Below are 18,411 nucleotides of genomic sequence, written 5' to 3'. Positions count from 1 at the left end.
ACTGTCTCTGCTGTTAGGGCTGACTGTCTCTGCTATTAGGGCTGACTGTCTCTGCTGTTAGGGCTGACTGTCTCTGCTGTTAGGGTTGACTGTCTCTGCTGTTAGGGTTGACTGTCTCTGCTGTTAGGGCTGACTGTCTCTGCTGTGGGCTGTTAGGGTTGACTGTCTCTGCTTTTAGGGCTGACTGTCTCTGCTGTGGGCTGTTAGGGTTGACTGTGTCTGCTGTGGGCTGTTAGGGTTGACTGTCTCTTCTGTGCTGTGGACTGTTAGGGTTGACTGTGTTGGCTCCTTCCTTCCATTCTCCTGGGTTTCCTCCCCCAGTCTGGGCCAGCCCTCCTGTTCATTAAGGATATAATTAATCAATGTTAAAGATGAACTATGCAGAAATTGCTCTGCCATTTTCTGGTTGATAAAATTAGAATTTCAGTCTGTGACAAAACAAGCAAACATAGTGTAGAGAATCATTGTACGAACTAATGTCTGTAGCCATGAAGTGCTTTGAAATGCTGGTCATGGCTCACATCAATACCATTATCCCAGAAACCCTAGACCCACTCCAATTTGCATACTGCCCCAACAGATCCACAGATGACGCAATCTCTATTGCACTCCACACTGCCCTTACCCACCTGGACAAAAGGAACACCTATGTTAGAATGATATGCATTGACTACAGCTCAGCGTTCAACACCATAGTGCCCTCAAAGCTCATCACTAATCTAAGGACCCTGGGACTAAAAACCTCCGTCTGCAACTGGATCCTGGACTTCCTGATGGCTGCCCCCAGTTGGTAAGGGTAGGTAACAACACATTCGCCACACTGATCCTCAACAAGGTTGGCCCCTCAGGGGTGCGTTCTCAGTCCCCTCCTGTACTCCTTGTTCACTCATGACTGCACGGCCAGGCACAACTTCAACACCATCATTAAGTTTGCTAACGACACAACAGTGGTAGGCCTGATTCCCGACAACGACGAGACGGCCTATAGGGAGGAGGTCAGAAACCTGGCCGTTGTTGTTATCCACAACCTCTCCCTCAACATGATCAAGACTAAGGAGATGATTGTGGACTACAGGAAAAGGAGGACCGAGCACGCCCCCATTCTCATCGACGGGGCTGTAGTGGAGCAGGTTGAGAGCTTCAAGTTCCTTGGCGTCCACATCAACAACAAACTGGAATGGTCCAAAACACACCAAGACAGTCGTGAAGAGGGCCTCCTCGGGAGACTGAAAAGATTTGGCATGGGTCCTGAGATTCTCAAAAGTTTCTACAGCTGCACCATCGAGAGCATGCTGACCGGTTACATCACTGCCTGGTATGGCAAATGTTTGGCCTCTGACCGCAAGACACTACTGAGGGTAGTGCGAACGGCCCAGTACATCACCGGGGCCAAGCTTCCTGCCATCCAGGATCTCTATACCAGGCGGTTTCAGAGGAAGGCCCTAACAATTGTGAAAGACTCCAGCCACTCCAGTCATAGACAGTTCTATCTGCTACCACACATCACGCAATACCGGAGCGCCAAGTCTAGGTCCAAAAGGCGTCTTAACAGATTCTAACCCCAAGCCATAAGACTCCTGAACAGCCAATCAAATGGCTACCCATTTGAATTGCCCACCCCCCCTCTTTTACATTGCTGCTACTCTCTGTTTTATTAGATATCCATAGTCTCTTTAACTCTACCTACATGGACATATTACCTCAATTACCTCTACTAACCCGGTGCCCCCGCACATTGACTCTGTACTGGTACCCCCTGTATATAGCCTCCACATTGACTCTGTACCGGTACCCCCTGTATATAGCCTCCACATTGACTCTGTACCGGTACCCCCTGTATATAGCCTCCACATTGACTCTGTACCAGTACCCGCTGTATATAGCCTTCACATTGACTCTGTACCGGTACCCCCTGTATATAGCCTCCACATTGACTCTGTACTGGTACCCCTTGTATATAGCCTTCACATTGACTCTGTACCGGTGCCCCCTGTATATAGCCTCCACATTGACTCTGTACCGTAATACCCTGTATATAGCCTCCACATTGTCTCTGTACCGTAATACTCTGTATATAGCCTCCACATTGACTCTGTACCGGTACCCCCTGTATATAGCCTCCACATTGACTCTGTACCGGTACCCCCTGTATATAGCCTCCACATTGACTCTGTACTGGTACTCCCTGTATATAGCCTCCACATTGACTCTGTACCGGTACCCCTGTATATAGCCTCCACATTGACTCTCTACCGATACCCCCTGTATATAGCCTCCACATTGACTCTGTACTGGTACCACCTGTATATAGCCTCCACATTGACTCTGTACCGGTACCCCCTGTATATAGCCTCCACATTGACTCTGTACCGGTACCCCCCTGTATATAGCCTCCACATTGACTCTGTATCGTTACCCCCTGTATATAGCCTCCACATTGACTCTGTACTGGTACCCCCTGTATATAGCCTCCACATTGACTCTGTATCGTTACCCCCTGTATATAGCCTCCACATTGACTCTGTACTGGTACCCCCTGTATATAGTCTCCACATTGACTCTGTACCGGTACCCCCTGTATATAGCCTCCACATTGACTCTGTACCGGTACCCCCTGTATATAGCCTCCACATTGACTCTGTACTGGTACCCCCTGTATATAGCCTCCACATTGACTCTGTACCAGTACCCCCTGTATATAGTCTCCACATTGACTCTGTACCGGTACCCCCTGTATATAGCCTCCACATTGACTCTGTACCGGTACCCCCTGTATATAGCCTCCACATTGACTCTGTACCAGTACCCCCAGTATATAGTCTCCACATTGACCCTGTACTGGTACCCCCTGTATATAGCCTCCACATTGACTCTGTACTGGTACCCCCTGTATATAGCCTCCACATTGACTCTGTACTGGTACCCCCTGTATATAGCCTCCACATTGACTCTGTACCGGTACCCCCTGTATATAGCCTCCACATTGACTCTGTACCGGTACCCCCTGTATATAGCCTCCACATTGACTCTGTACCGGTACCCCCTGTATATAGCCTCCACATTGACTCTGTACTGGAACCCCCTGTATATAGCCTCCACATTGACTCTGTACTGGTACCCCCTGTATATAGCCTCCACATTGACTCTGTACCGGTACCCCCTGTATATAGCCTCCACATTGACTCTGTACTGGTACCCCCTGTATATAGTCTCCACACTGACTCTGTACCGTAATACTCTGTATATAGCCTCCAGATTGACTCTGTACCGGTACCCCCTGTATATAGCCTCCACATTGACTCTGTACCGGTACCCCCTGTATATAGCCTCCACATTGACTCTGTACCAGTACCCGCTGTATATAGCCTCCACATTGACTCTGTACCGGTACCCCCTGTATATAGCCTCCACATTGACTCTGTACCGGTACCCCCTGTATATAGCCTCCACATTGACTCTGTACCAGTACCCGCTGTATATAGCCTTCACATTGACTCTGTACCGGTACCCCCTGTATATAGCCTCCACATTGACTCTGTACTGGTACCCCTTGTATATAGCCTTCACATTGACTCTGTACCGGTGCCCCCTGTATATAGCCTCCACATTGACTCTGTACCGTAATACCCTGTATATAGCCTCCACATTGTCTCTGTACCGTAATACTCTGTATATAGCCTCCACATTGACTCTGTACCGGTACCCCCTGTATATAGCCTCCACATTGACTCTGTACTGGTACTCCCTGTATATAGCCTCCACATTGACTCTGTACCGGTACCCCCTGTATATAGCCTCCACATTGACTCTCTACCGATACCCCCTGTATATAGCCTCCACATTGACTCTGTACTGGTACCACCTGTATATAGCCTTCACATTGACTCTGTACCGGTGCCCCCTGTATATAGCCTCCACATTGACTCTGTACCGTAATACCCTGTATATAGCCTCCACATTGTCTCTGTACCGTAATACTCTGTATATAGCCTCCACATTGACTCTGTACCGGTACCCCCTGTATATAGCCTCCACATTGACTCTGTACCAGTACCCCCAGTATATAGTCTCCACATTGACCCTGTACTGGTACCCCCTGTATATAGCCTCCACATTGACTCTGTACTGGTACCCACTGTATATAGCCTCCACATTGACTCTGTACTGGTACCCCCTGTATATAACCTCCACATTGACCGGTACCCCCTGTATATAGCCTCCACATTGACTCTGTACTGGTATATACCATTGACCTGTATATAGCCTTCACATTGACTCTGTACCGGTACCCCCTGTATATAGCCTCCACATTGACTCTGTACTGGAACCCCTGTATATAGCCTCCACATTGACTCTGTACTGGTACCCCCTGTATATAGCCTCCACATTGACTCTGTACCGGTACCCTGTATATAGCCTCCACATTGACTCTGTACACCCCATATAGTCTCCACACTGACTCTGTACCGTAATACTCTGTATATAGCCTCCACATTGACTCTGTACCGTACCCCTGTATATAGCCTCCACATTGACTCTGTACCGGTACCCCTGTATATAGCCTCCACATTGACTCTGTACCGGTACCCCTGTATATAGCCTCCACATTGACTCTGTACCAGTACCCCTGTATATAGCCTCACATTGACTCTGTACCTGGTACCCCTGTATATAGCCTCCACATTGACTCTGTACTGGTACCCCTTGTATATAGCCTTCACATTGACTCTGTACCGGTGCCCTGTATATAGCCTCCACATTGACTCTGTACCGTAATACCCTGTATATAGCCTCCACATTGACTCTGTACCGTAATACTCTGTATATAGCCTCCACATTGACTCTGTACCGGTACCCCTGTATATAGCCTCCACATTGACTCTGTACCGGTACCCCTGTATATAGCCTCCACATTGACTCTGTACTGGTACTCCCTGTATATAGCTCCACATTGACTCTGTACCGGTACCCCTGTATATAGCCTCCACATTGACTCTACCGATACCCCTATATAGCCTCCCATTGACTCTGTACTGGTACCACCTGTATATAGCCTCCACATTGACTCTGTACTGGTACCCCTGTATATAGCCTCCACATTGACTCTGTACACCCCTGTATATAGCCTCATTGACTCTGTACGGTACCCCTGTATATAGCCTCCACATTGACTCTGTACTGGTACCCCTGTATATAGCCTCCACATTGACTCTGTACCGGTACCCCTGTATATAGCCTCCACATTGACTCTGTACTGGTACCCCTGTATATAGCCTCCACATTGACTCTGTACCAGTACCCCTGTATATAGCCTCCACATTGACTCTGTACCGGTACCCCTGTATATAGCCTCCACATTGACTCTGTACTGGTACCCCTGTATATAGCCTCCACATTGACTCTGTACCAGTACCCTGTATATAGTCTCCACATTGACTCTGTATATGTATATAGCCTCCACATTGACTCTGTACCGGTACCCCTGTATATAGCCTCCACATTGACTCTGTACCAGTACCCCAGTATATAGTCTCCACATTGACCCTGTACTGGTACTCCCTGTATATAGCCTCCACATTGACTCTGTACTGGTACCCTGTATATAGCCTCCACATTGACTCTGTACTGGTACCCCTGTATATAGCCTCCACATTGACCGGTACCCCTGTATATAGCCTCCACATTGACTCTGTACTGGTACCCCTGTATATAGCCTCCACATTGACTCTGTACCTGGTACCCCTGTATATAGCCTCCACATTGACTCTGTACCGGTACCCCTGTATATAGCCTCCACATTGACTCTGTACTGGAACCCCTGTATATAGCCTCCACATTGACTCTGTACTGGTACCCCTGTATATAGCCTCCACATTGACTCTGTATCGGTACCCCCTGTATATAGCCTCCACATTGACTCTGTACCGGTACCCCTGTATATAGCCTCCATTGACTCTGTACCGTACCCTGTATATAGCCTCCACATTGACTCTGTACCGGTGCCCCTGTATATAGCCTCCACATTGACTCTGTACCGGTACCCCCTGTATATAGCCTCCACATTGACTCTGTACCGTACCCCTGTATATAGCCTCCACATTGACTCTGTACCGGTACCCCTGTATATAGCCTCCACATTGACTCTGTACTGGTACCCCTGTATATAGCCTCCACATTGACTCTGTACCAGTACCCCTGTATATAGCCTCCACATTGACTCTGTACCGGTACCCCTGTATATAGCCTCCACATTGACTCTGTACCGGTACCCCCTGTATATAGCCTCCACATTGACTCTGTACTGGTACCCCCTGTATATAGCCTCCACATTGACTCTGTACTGGTACCCCTGTATATAGCCTCCACATTGACTCTGTACTGGTACCCCTGTATATAGCCTCCACATTGACTCTGTACGGTACCCCCTGTATATAGCCTCCACATTGACTCTGTACCGGTACCCCCTGTATATAGCCTCCACATTGACTCTGTACCGGTACCCCCTGTATATAGCCTCCACATTGACTCTGTACTGGTACCCCCTGTATATAGCCTCCACATTGACTCTGTACCGGTACCCCTGTATATAGCCTCCACATTGACTCTGTACTGGTACCCCTGTATATAGCCTCCACATTGACTCTGTACCTGGTACCCCCTGTATATAGCCTCCACATTGACTCTGTACCGGTACCCCTGTATATAGTCTCCACATTGACTCTGTACCTGGTACCCCTGTATATAGCCTCCACATTGACTCTGTACCGTAATACCCTGTATATAGCCTCCACATTGACTCTGTACCGGTACCCCCTGTATATAGCCTCCACATTGACTCTGTACCGGTACCCCTGTATATAGCCTCCACATTGACTCTGTACTGGTACCCCCTGTATATAGCCTCCACATTGACTCTGTACTGGTACCCTGTATATAGCCTCCACATTGACTCTGTACCGGTACCCCTGTATATAGCCTCCACATTGACTCTGTACCGGTACCCCCTGTATATAGCCTCCACATTGACTCTGTACTGGTACCCCTGTATATAGCCTCCACATTGACTCTGTACCGGTACCCCTGTATATAGCCTCCACATTGACTCTGTACTGTACCCCTGTATATAGCCTCCACATTGACTCTGTACCGGTACCCCCTGTATATAGCCTCCACATTGACTCTGTACCGGTACCCCTGTATATAGCCTCCACATTGACTCTGTACTGGTACCCCTGTATATAGCCTCCACATTGACTCTGTACTGGTACCCTGTATATAGCCTCCACATTGACTCTGTACTGGTACCCCCTGTATATAGCCTCCACATTGACTCTGTACCGGTACCCCCCTGTATATAGCTCCACATTGACTCTGTACCGGTACCCCTGTATATAGCCTCCACATTGACTCTGTACCGGTACCCCCTGTATATAGCCTCCACATTGACTCTGTACCGTAACCCCTGTATATAGCCTCCACATTGACTCTGTACTGGTACCCCCCCTGTATATAGCCTCCACATTGACTCTGTACTGGTACCCCTGTATATAGCCTCCACATTGACTACCCCTAGTCTCCACATTGACTCTGTACCTGTACCCCCTGTATATAGCCTCCACATTGACTCTGTACCGGTACCCCCTGTATATAGCCTCCACATTGACTCTGTACCTGGCCCCTGTATATAGCCTCCACATTGACTCTGTACCGGTGCCCCTGTATATAGCCTCCACATTGACTCTGTACCGGTACCCCCTGTATATAGCCTCCACATTGACTCTGTACGGTACCCCTATATATAGCCTCCACATTGACTCTGTACCGGTGCCCCCTGTATATAGCCTCCACATTGACTCTGTACCGGTACCCCCTGTATATAGCCTCCACATTGACTCTGTACTGGTACCCCTGTATATAGCCTCCACATTGACTCTGTACCGGTACCCCTGTATATAGCCTCCACATTGACTCTGTACTGGTACCCCTGTATATAGCCTCCACATTGACTCTGTACCGGTACCCCTGTATATAGCCTCCACATTGACTCTGTACTGGTACCCCTGTATATAGCCTCCACATTGACTCTGTACCGGTGCCCCTGTATATAGCCTCCACATTGACTCTGTACCGTACCCCTGTATATAGCCTCCACATTGACTCTGTACTGGTACCCCTGTATATAGCCTCCACATTGACTCTGTACTGGTACCCCCTGTATATAGCCTCCACATTGACTCTGTACCGGTACCCCCTGTATATAGCCTCCACATTGACTCTGTACTGGTACCCCTGTATATAGCCTCCACATTGACTCTGTACTGGTACCCCTGTATATAGCCTCCACACTGACTCTGTACCAGTACCCCCTGTATATAGCCTCCACATTGACTCTGTACTGGTACCCCTGTATATAGCCTCCACATTGACTCTGTACCGGTACCCTGTATATAGCCTCCACATTGACTCTGTACCGGTACCCCTGTATATAGCCTCCACATTGACTCTGTACCGGTACCCCTGTATATAGCCTCCACATTGACTCTGTACCGTAACACCCTGTATATAGCCTCCACATTGACTCTGTACTGGTGCCCCCCTGTATATAGCCTCCACATTGACTCTGTACCGGTACCCCCTGTATATAGCCTCCACATTGACTCTGTACTGGTACCCCTGTATATAGCCTCCACATTGACTCTGTACCTGTGCCCCTGTATATAGCCTCCACATTGACTCTGTACCGTACCCCCTGTATATAGCCTCCACATTGACTCTGTACCGGTGCCCCTGTATATAGCCTCCACATTGACTCTGTACCGGTGCCCCCTGTATATAGCCTCCACATTGACTCTGTACCGGTACCCCTGTATATAGCCTCCACATTGACTCTGTACCGGTACCCCTGTATATAGCCTCCACATTGACTCTGTACCGGTACCCCCTGTATATAGCCTCCACATTGACTCTGTACCGGTACCCCCTGTATATAGCCTCCACATTGACTCTGTACCGGTGCCCCTGTATATAGCCTCCACATTGACTCTGTACCGGTAGCCCCTGTATATAGCCTCCACATTGACTACCGGTACCCCTGTATATAGCCTCCACATTGACTCTGTACCGGTACCCCTGTATATAGCCTCCACATTGACTCTGTACCGTAACCCCTGTATATAGCCTCCACATTGACTCTGTACGGTACCCCCTGTATATAGCCTCCACATTGACTCTGTACCGGTACCCCTGTATATAGCCTCCACATTGACTCTGTACTGGTACCCCCTGTATATAGCCTCCACATTGACTCTGTACCGGTACCCCCTGTATATAGCCTCCACATTGACTCTGTACCGGTGCCCCTGTATATAGCCTCCACATTGACTCTGTACCGGTACCCCCTGTATATAGTCTCCACATTGACTCTGTACCGGTACCCCTGTATATAGTCTCCACATTGACTCTGTACCGGTGCCCCCTGTATATAGTCTCCACATTGACTCTGTACCAGTACCCCCTGTATATAGCCTCCACATTGACTCTGTACCGTAACACCCTGTATATAGCCTCCACATTGACTCTGTACTGGTACCCCCTGTATATAGCCTCCACATTGACTCTGTACTGGTACCCCTGTATATAGCCTCCACATTGACTCTGTACTGGTACCCCTGTATATAGCCTCCACATTGACTCTGTACCAGTACCCCTGTATATAGTCTCCACATTGACTCTGTACCGTACCCCTGTATATAGCCTCCACATTGACTCTGTACCGGTACCCCTGTATATAGCCTCCACATTGACTCTGTACCGGTACCCCTGTATATAGCCTCCACATTGACTCTGTACCGGTACCCCTGTATATAGCCTCCACATTGACTCTGTACCGGTACCCCTGTATATAGCCTCCACATTGACTCTGTACTGGTACCCCCTGTATATAGCCTCCACATTGACTCTGTACTGGTACCCCTGTATATAGCCTCCACATTGACTCTGTACTGGTACCCCTGTATATAGCCTCCACATTGACTCTGTACCGGTACCCCCTGTATATAGCCTCCACATTGACTCTGTACCGTACCCCCTGTATATAGCCTCCACATTGACTCTGTACCGGTACCCCTGTATATAGCCTCCACATTGACTCTGTACTGGTACCCCCTGTATATAGCCTCCACATTGACTCTGTACTGGTACCCCTGTATATAGCCTCCACATTGACTCTGTACTGGTACCCCTGTATATAGCCTCCACATTGACTCTGTACCGGTACCCCTGTATATAGCCTCCACATTGACTCTGTACCGGTACCCCCCTGTATATAGCCTCCACATTGACTCTGTACCGGTACCCCCTGTATATAGCCTCCACATTGACTCTGTACTGGTACCCCTGTATATAGCCTCCACATTGACTCTGTACCGTACCCCTGTATATAGCCTCCACATTGACTCTGTACCGGTACCCCCCTGTATATAGCCTCCACATTGACTCTGTACCGTACCCCTGTATATAGCCTCCACATTGACTCTGTACTGGTACCCCCTGTATATAGCCTCCACATTGACTCTGTACTGGTACCCCCTGTATATAGCCTCCACATTGACTCTGTACTGGTACCCCCTGTATATAGCCTCCACATTGACTCTGTACCGGTACCCCCTGTATATAGCCTCCACATTGACTCTGTACCGGTACCCCCTGTATATAGCCTCCACATTGACTCTGTACCGGTACCCCTGTATATAGCCTCCACATTGACTCTGTACTGGTACCCCCTGTATATAGCCTCCACATTGACTCTGTACTGGTACCCCTGTATATAGCCTCCACATTGACTCTGTACTGGTACCCCTGTATATAGCCTCCACATTGACTCTGTACCGGTACCCCCTGTATATAGCCTCCACATTGACTCTGTACCGGTACCCCCTGTATATAGCCTCCACATTGACTCTGTACCGGTACCCCCTGTATATAGCCTCCACATTGACTCTGTACTGGTACCCCCTGTATATAGCCTCCACATTGACTCTGTACTGGTACCCCCTGTATATAGCCTCACTACTGTTATTTACTGCTGCTCTTTAATTATTTGTTACTTTTATTTCATATTATTTACTTTTCTATTTTTTACTCAACACTTATTTTTATTAAAACTGCATTGTTGGTAAGTTTCATTTCTATTCGACAAATAAAATTGGATTGGATTAGAAAAATATTTTCTATAAGCAAAAAAGATTTCCAGCTGTTTGAAGCTGCTATACAAAACCGAAAGTAAAAGACGCAAAAACTAAACTTAAGAACGGGAAGCATAGAAATAGTGCACATAGAACATAGCTTCTTAAACTGGCTTTAAAATGTTGGAGTATTAAGATTTTGCCAATCGAATCCTAGTTCTGTGTCTTCTACCTCCAGCCCAACTCCCATCTCTGTGTTGAGATATCATAGAGTTGTTTCAGAGCTTCCTCTGTTTATCCAAAAACCAGACACAGTGAGGAACAGTTCATTTGTCTGTGTCGATGTCAGAAGGAACTGTACTCTCCCCTAGTGGCGGATTGGGTAACTGCAGGGATATTCAATATTAACAGGGAGTAATTTAGTGTAGGGTGAAGTTGCCCCCTAAATGCTGATGGGTATTTCCCCCACTAATGGTCACGGTTAGGATTTGGGGTCTGTACCTAGGGGAAACTTCCACTCGGAGCGAATAATGTGCCGTTAATATGTGACTGAGAGCTGCTGGCAGAGATTGGCATGGCAGTGATTGGCATGGCAGTGATTGGCATGGCAGAGATTGGCATGGCAGAGATTGGCATGGCAGAGATTGGCATGGCAGATGTCGTCCTGTCTGTCAGAACTTCTGTTTTGCCTGGTGGAGGATGGGTAGGCACAATGAAGACTGACGTGTGTGTGTGTGTGTGTGTGTGTGTGTGTGTGTGTGTGTGTGTGTGTGTGTGTGTGTGTCTGTGTCTGTGTCTCTGTGTCTGTGTGTGTGTGTGTGTGTGTGTGTGTGTGTGTGTGTGTGTCCTCTCCATATGTTTGTCTGACTCCTCCAGGAGTGCCAGTTTCTCCCAGGTACAGCACAGTAGCAATCTGTTTGTGGGCAGTGACTCGGCGGTGCAGAAGTTCTCCCATGGTTTCTCTCACTGTCTGAACGGGATGGGCGCCCAGCTGCATGGCTTCTACAGTCTGCCCAAACCTGGCAAGCACCAACTGGCCTCTGCGGTCGGGCCCAGGTCCTCCACACGGCCAGACTCCCCCCAGGAGGGCTACGTGCTACCCAGGGGGTACAGCTCTGAGGGGCCCTCAGATCATAGTCGCCTGGGAGACATGGATCAGCAGGAGAATGAGGAGGTTGGTGTTCTTTAACTTAGATTATTATTATTATTATTTTATGTTACACTTTACCTTTGACTTATGTTATTTTATTATATTTTATGTAGTTATTCTCATTTTCTCTATCGATTTAATTTCTATTTAATGGGCTTTATTATAGAGAAACACTTGTTAACAAGCAAAAAAAACAAATGAAGTAAATAATAAACAACATAATATGAATTAACAGAAGTTCCAAAATAATAAAGATATTTCAAATGACATATTATGTTAAATAAATAAGCATAAATATGGGTTGTATTTACAATGGTGTTTGTTCTTCACTGGTTGCCCTTTTCTCGTGGCATCAGGTCACTACAATGGTGTTTGTTCTTCACTGGTTGCCCTTTTCTCGTGGCATCAGGTCACTACAATGGTGTTTGTTCTTCACTGGTTGCCCTTTTCTCGTGGCATCAGGTCACTACAATGGTGTTTGTTCTTCACTGGTTGCCCTTTTCTCGTGGCAACAGGTCACTACAATGGTGTTTGTTCTTCACTGGTTGCCCTTTTCTCGTGGCAACAGGTCACTACAATGGTGTTTGTTCTTCACTGGTTGCCCTTTTCTCGTGGCATCAGGTCACTACAATGGTGTTTGTTCTTCACTGGTTGCCCTTTTCTCGTGGCAACAGGTCACTACAATGGTGTTTGTTCTTCACTGGTTGCCCTTTTCGTGGCATCAGGTCACTACAATGGTGTTTGTTCTTCACTGGTTGCCCTTTTCTCGTGGCATCAGGTCACTACAATGGTGTTTGTTCTTCACTGGTTGCCCTTTTCTCGTGGCATCAGGTCACTACAATGGTGTTTGTTCTTCACTGGTTGCCCTTTTCTCGTGGCATCAGGTCACTACAATGGTGTTTGTTCTTCACTGGTTGCCCTTTTCTCGTGGCATCAGGTCACTACAATGGTGTTTGTTCTTCACTGGTTGCCCTTTCTCGTGGCAACAGGTCACTACAATGGTGTTTGTTCTTCACTGGTTGCCCTTTTCTCGTGGCATCAGGTCACTACAATGGTGTTTGTTCTTCACTGGTTGCCCTTTTCTCGTGGCATCAGGTCACTACAATGGTGTTTGTTCTTCACTGGTTGCCCTTTTCTCGTGGCATCAGGTCACTACAATGGTGTTTGTTCTTCACTGGTTGCCCTTTTCTCGTGGCAACAGGTCACTACAATGGTGTTTGTTCTTCACTGGTTGCCCTTTCTCGTGGCATCAGGTCACTACAATGGTGTTTGTTCTTCACTGGTTGCCCTTTTCTCGTGGCATCAGGTCACTACAATGGTGTTTGTTCTTCACTGGTTGCCCTTTTCTCGTGGCATCAGGTCACTACAATGGTGTTTGTTCTTCACTGGTTGCCCTTTTCTCGTGGCATCAGGTCACTACAATGGTGTTTGTTCTTCACTGGTTGCCCTTTTCTCGTGGCATCAGGTCACTACAATGGTGTTTGTTCTTCACTGGTTGCCCTTTTCTCGTGGCATCAGGTCACTACAATGGTGTTTGTTCTTCACTGGTTGCCCTTTTCTCGTGGCATCAGGTCACTACAATGGTGTTTGTTCTTCACTGGTTGCCCTTTTTCGTGGCATCAGGTCACTACAATGGTGTTTGTTCTTCACTGGTTGCCCTTTTCTCGTGGCATCAGGTCACTACAATGGTGTTTGTTCTTCACTGGTTGCCCTTTTCTCGTGGCATCAGGTCACTACAATGGTGTTTGTTCTTCACTGGTTGCCCTTTTCTCGTGGCAACAGGTCACACGTCTTGCTACTGTGATGGCACACTGATATTTCACCCTGTAGATATGGGAGTTTATCAAAACTGGGTTTGTTTTTTAATTCTTTATGGATCTGTGTCATCTGAGGGAAATATGTCTCTCTAATATGGTCATACATTGGGCAGGAGGTTAGGAAGTGCAGCTCAGTTTCCACCTCGTTTTGTGTGGCAGTGTTGCACATAGCCTGTCTTCTCTTGAGAGCCAGGTCTGCCTACGGCGGCCTTTCTCAATAGCAAGGCTATGCTCACTGAGTCTGTACATAGTCAAAGCCTTCCTTAAATGTTGGGTCAGTCACAGTGGTCAGGTATTCTAGTTTGCTCTGTTTTTTTGTTAATTCTTTCCAATGTGTCAAGTAATTATCTTTTTGTTTTCTCATGATTTGCTTGGGTCTCTCTCTCTCTCTTTCTCTCTTTCTCTCTTTCGCTCTCTCTCTCTTTTTCTCTCTCTTTCTCTCTCTCTCTATCTATCTCTCTCTATCTATCAGCTAAGAGAGAGTGGATGCAGCATCAGGCATCAACATGATTTGGTTGGTTCTAACTGTGTTGCTGTCCTGGGGCTCTGTGGGGTGTCTCTCTCTTCTTTACAAAGCTGTACACCTTCAAGACGCCTTGCAACACCCTGGCCACCGGCAACGACCGTAACCACAGTAACGACCGACACAGCAATGACCATAACCACAGCAACGAGCGTAGCAACGACCGGCAGACTGACAACTACGACCTCCCGACCCCGCCCGGATCGTTCTACCAGATCCCCCGGACGTTCGATAAGAACCACAACGTGACGCCGTCTGGCTCCGAGTCATCTAGTGGACCCCCTCCACGGCCCCCCAAGCCCAGCCAGGGGTCAGAGAGCGGGGGCTGTCTGGGGTCACTGCAGAATGGAGAGGTGACCACGACTGTGTCGGTTATACCCAGGAGGAACACTCTGCCTGCCGTGGAGAACAGCAGGTTACATCGAGGTACCACATCTCTCTCCTTCTCTTTATTTAGCTGCTACCTAACCAAGCTACACAGAGGGACTTCTACCAAACTACTGTCAACTACATCTCTCTCCTTCTAGCAAACTACTGTCAACTACATCTCTCTCCTTCTCCCAAACTACTCTCAACTACATCTCTCTCCTTTTCCCAAACTACTGTCAACTACATCTCTCTCCTTCTACCTAACTCATCTCAACTACATCTCTCTCCTTTTCCCAAACTACTGTCAACTACATCTCTCTCCTTCTACCTAACTACTGCCAACTACATCTCTCTCCTTCTACCTAACTCCTCTCAACTACATCTCTCTCCTTCTCCCAAACTACTGTCAACTACATCTCTCTCCTTCTCCCAAACTACTGTCAACTACATCTCTCTCCTTCTCCCAAACTACTGTCAACTACATCTCTCTCCTTCTCCCTAACTACTGTCAACTACATCTCTCTCCTTCTACCTAACTACTGTCAACTACATCTCTCTCCTTCTACCAAACTACTCTCAACTACATCTCTCTCCTTCTACCAAACTACTCTCAACTACATCTCTGCCTGGCCTCTCTCTCGCTATTGTCTCTCTCTCTCTCTCTCTATTCTCTCTCTCTCGCTAACTCAGTGCCTGGCCTCTCTCTCTCACTCTCTCAATTCAATTTCAATTTCAAGTTAAGAGGTTTATTTACATGGGAAACATTGCCAAAGTAAGTGAAATAGATAATAAACAAGTAAATATTACACTTACAAAAGTTCCAAAAGAATAAGCTGCAAAATCTGGATCCCTACAAATCAGCCGGGCTAGACAATCTGGACCCTCTCTTTCTAAAATGATCCGCCGCAATTGTTGCAACCCCTATTACCAGCCTGTTCAACCTCTCTTTCGTATCGTCTGAGATCCCTAAAGATTGGAAAGCTGCAGCGGTCATCCCCCTCTTCAAAGGGGGAGACACTCTAGACCCAAACTGTTACAGACCTATATCCATCCTGCCCTGCCTCTAGAACCAAACTGTTACAGACCTATATCCATCCTGCCCTGCCTCTAGACCCAAACTGTTACAGACCTATATCCATCCTGTCCTGCCTCTAGACCCAAACTGTTACAGACCTATATCCATCCTGCCCTGCCTCTAGACCCAAACTGTTACAGACCTATATCCATCCTGCCCTGCCTCTAGACCCAAACTGTTACAGACCTATATCCATCCTGCCCTGCCCTGCCTCTAGACCCAAACTGTTACAGACCTATATCTATCCTGCCCTGCCTCTAGACCCAAACTGTTACAGACCTATTTCCATCCTGCCCTGTCCTGCCTCTAGACCCAAACTGTTACAGACCTATATCTATCCTGCCCTGCCCTGCCTCTAGACCCAAACTGTTACAGACCTATACCCATCCTGCCCTGCCTCTAGACCCAAACTGTTACAGACCTATATCCATCCTGCCCTGCCCTGCCCTGCCTCTAGACCCAAACTGCTACAGACCTATATCTATCCTGCCCTGCCTCTAGACCCAAACTGTTACAGACCTATATCCATCCTGCCCTGCCTCTAGACCCAAACTGGTACAGACCTATATCCATCCTGTCCTGCCCTGCCTCTAGACCCAAACTGTTACAGACCTATATCCATCCTGCCCTGCCTCTAGACCCAAACTGTTACAGACCTATATCCATCCTGCCCTGCCTCTAGACCCAAACTGTTACAGACCTATATCCATCCTGCCCTGCCCTGCCTCTAGACCCAAACTGTTACAGACCTATATCTATCCTGCCCTGCCTCTAGACCCAAACTGTTACAGACCTATTTCCATCCTGCCCTGTCCTGCCTCTAGACCCAAACTGTTACAGACCTATATCTATCCTGCCCTGCCCTGCCTCTAGACCCAAACTGTTACAGACCTATACCCATCCTGCCCTGCCTCTAGACCCAAACTGTTACAGACCTATATCCATCCTGCCCTGCCCTGCCCTGCCTCTAGACCCAAACTGCTACAGACCTATATCTATCCTGCCCTGCCTCTAGACCCAAACTGTTACAGACCTATATCCATCCTGCCCTGCCTCTAGAACCAAACTGTTACAGACCTATATCCATCCTGTCCTGCCCTGCCTCTAGACCCAAACTGATACAGACCTATATCCATCCTGCCCTGCCTCTAGACCCAAACTGTTACAGACCTATATCCATCCTGCCCTGCCTCTAGACCCAAACTGTTACAGACCTATATATATCCTGCCCTGCTTCTAGACCCAAACTGTTACAGACCTATATCCATCCTGCCCTGTCCTGCCTCTAGACCCAAACTGTTACAGACCTATATCCATCCTGCCCTGCCTCTAGACCCAAACTGTTACAGACCTGTATCCATCCTGCCCTGCCTCTAGACCCTAACTGTTACAGACCTATATCTATCCTGCCCTGCCTCTAGACCCAAACTGTTACAGACCTATATCCATCCTGCCCTGTCCTGCCTCTAGACCCAAACTGTTACAGACCCATATCCATCCTGCCCTGCCTCTAGACCCAAACTGTTACAGACCTATATCCATCCTGCCCTGCCTCTAGACCCAAACTGCTACAGACCTATATCCATCCTGCCCTGCCTCTAGACCCAAACTGTTACAGACCTATTTCCATCCTGCCCTGCCTCTAGACCCAAACTGTTACAGACCTATATCCATCCTGCCCTGCCTCTAGACCCAAACTGTTACAGACCTATATCCATCCTGCCCTGCCTCTAGACCCAAACTGTTACAGACCTATATCCATCCTGCCCTGCCTCTAGACCCAAACTGTTACAGACCTATATCCATCCTGCCCTGCCTCTAGACCCAAACTGTTACAGACCTATATCCATCCTGTCCTGCCCTGCCTCTAGACCCAAACTGTTACAGACCTATATCCATCCTGCCCTGCCTCTAGACCCAAACTGTTACAGACCTATATCCATCCTGCCCTGCCTCTAGACCCAAACTGTTACAGACCTATATCCATCCTGCCCTGCCTCTAGACCCAAACTGTTACAGACCTATATCCAACCTGCACTGCCTTTCTAAAGTCTTCGAAAGCCAAGTTAACAAACAGATTACCGACCATTTCGAATCCCACCGTACCTTCTCCACTATCCAATCTAGTTTCTGAGCTGGTCATGGGTGCACCTCAGCCACGCTCAAGGTCCTAAACGATATCATAACTACCATCGTTGAGACATTACTGTGCAACAGTCTTCATCGACCTGGCCAAGGCTTTCGACTCTGTCAATCACTGCATTCTTATCGGCAGACTCAACAGCCTTGGTTTC

General features: G+C 48.0%; 1 protein-coding gene across 2 annotated transcripts in view; it reads left to right on the top strand.

Moving 5' to 3' along the window:
* The window catches only part of gab2 (GRB2-associated binding protein 2), a 149,414-nt gene that overhangs the window by 84,137 nt on the left and 46,866 nt on the right, over nt 1-18,411 (top strand). For both annotated transcript variants that reach the window (XM_065024151.1, XM_065024152.1), the window contains exons 4-5: nt 12,060-12,357; nt 14,727-15,099. In XM_065024151.1, coding sequence (XP_064880223.1) covers nt 12,060-12,357; nt 14,727-15,099 — 671 coding nt within the window. The remainder of the gene's footprint in view (nt 1-12,059; nt 12,358-14,726; nt 15,100-18,411) is intronic.

Source organism: Oncorhynchus nerka, linkage group LG11 (genome assembly GCF_034236695.1).
Source record: "Oncorhynchus nerka isolate Pitt River linkage group LG11, Oner_Uvic_2.0, whole genome shotgun sequence".
NCBI classification, from domain to species: domain Eukaryota; kingdom Metazoa; phylum Chordata; class Actinopteri; order Salmoniformes; family Salmonidae; genus Oncorhynchus; species Oncorhynchus nerka.
Note: the sequence above shows the minus strand (reverse complement) of the source record. Positions and strands in the feature narration are given on the sequence as shown.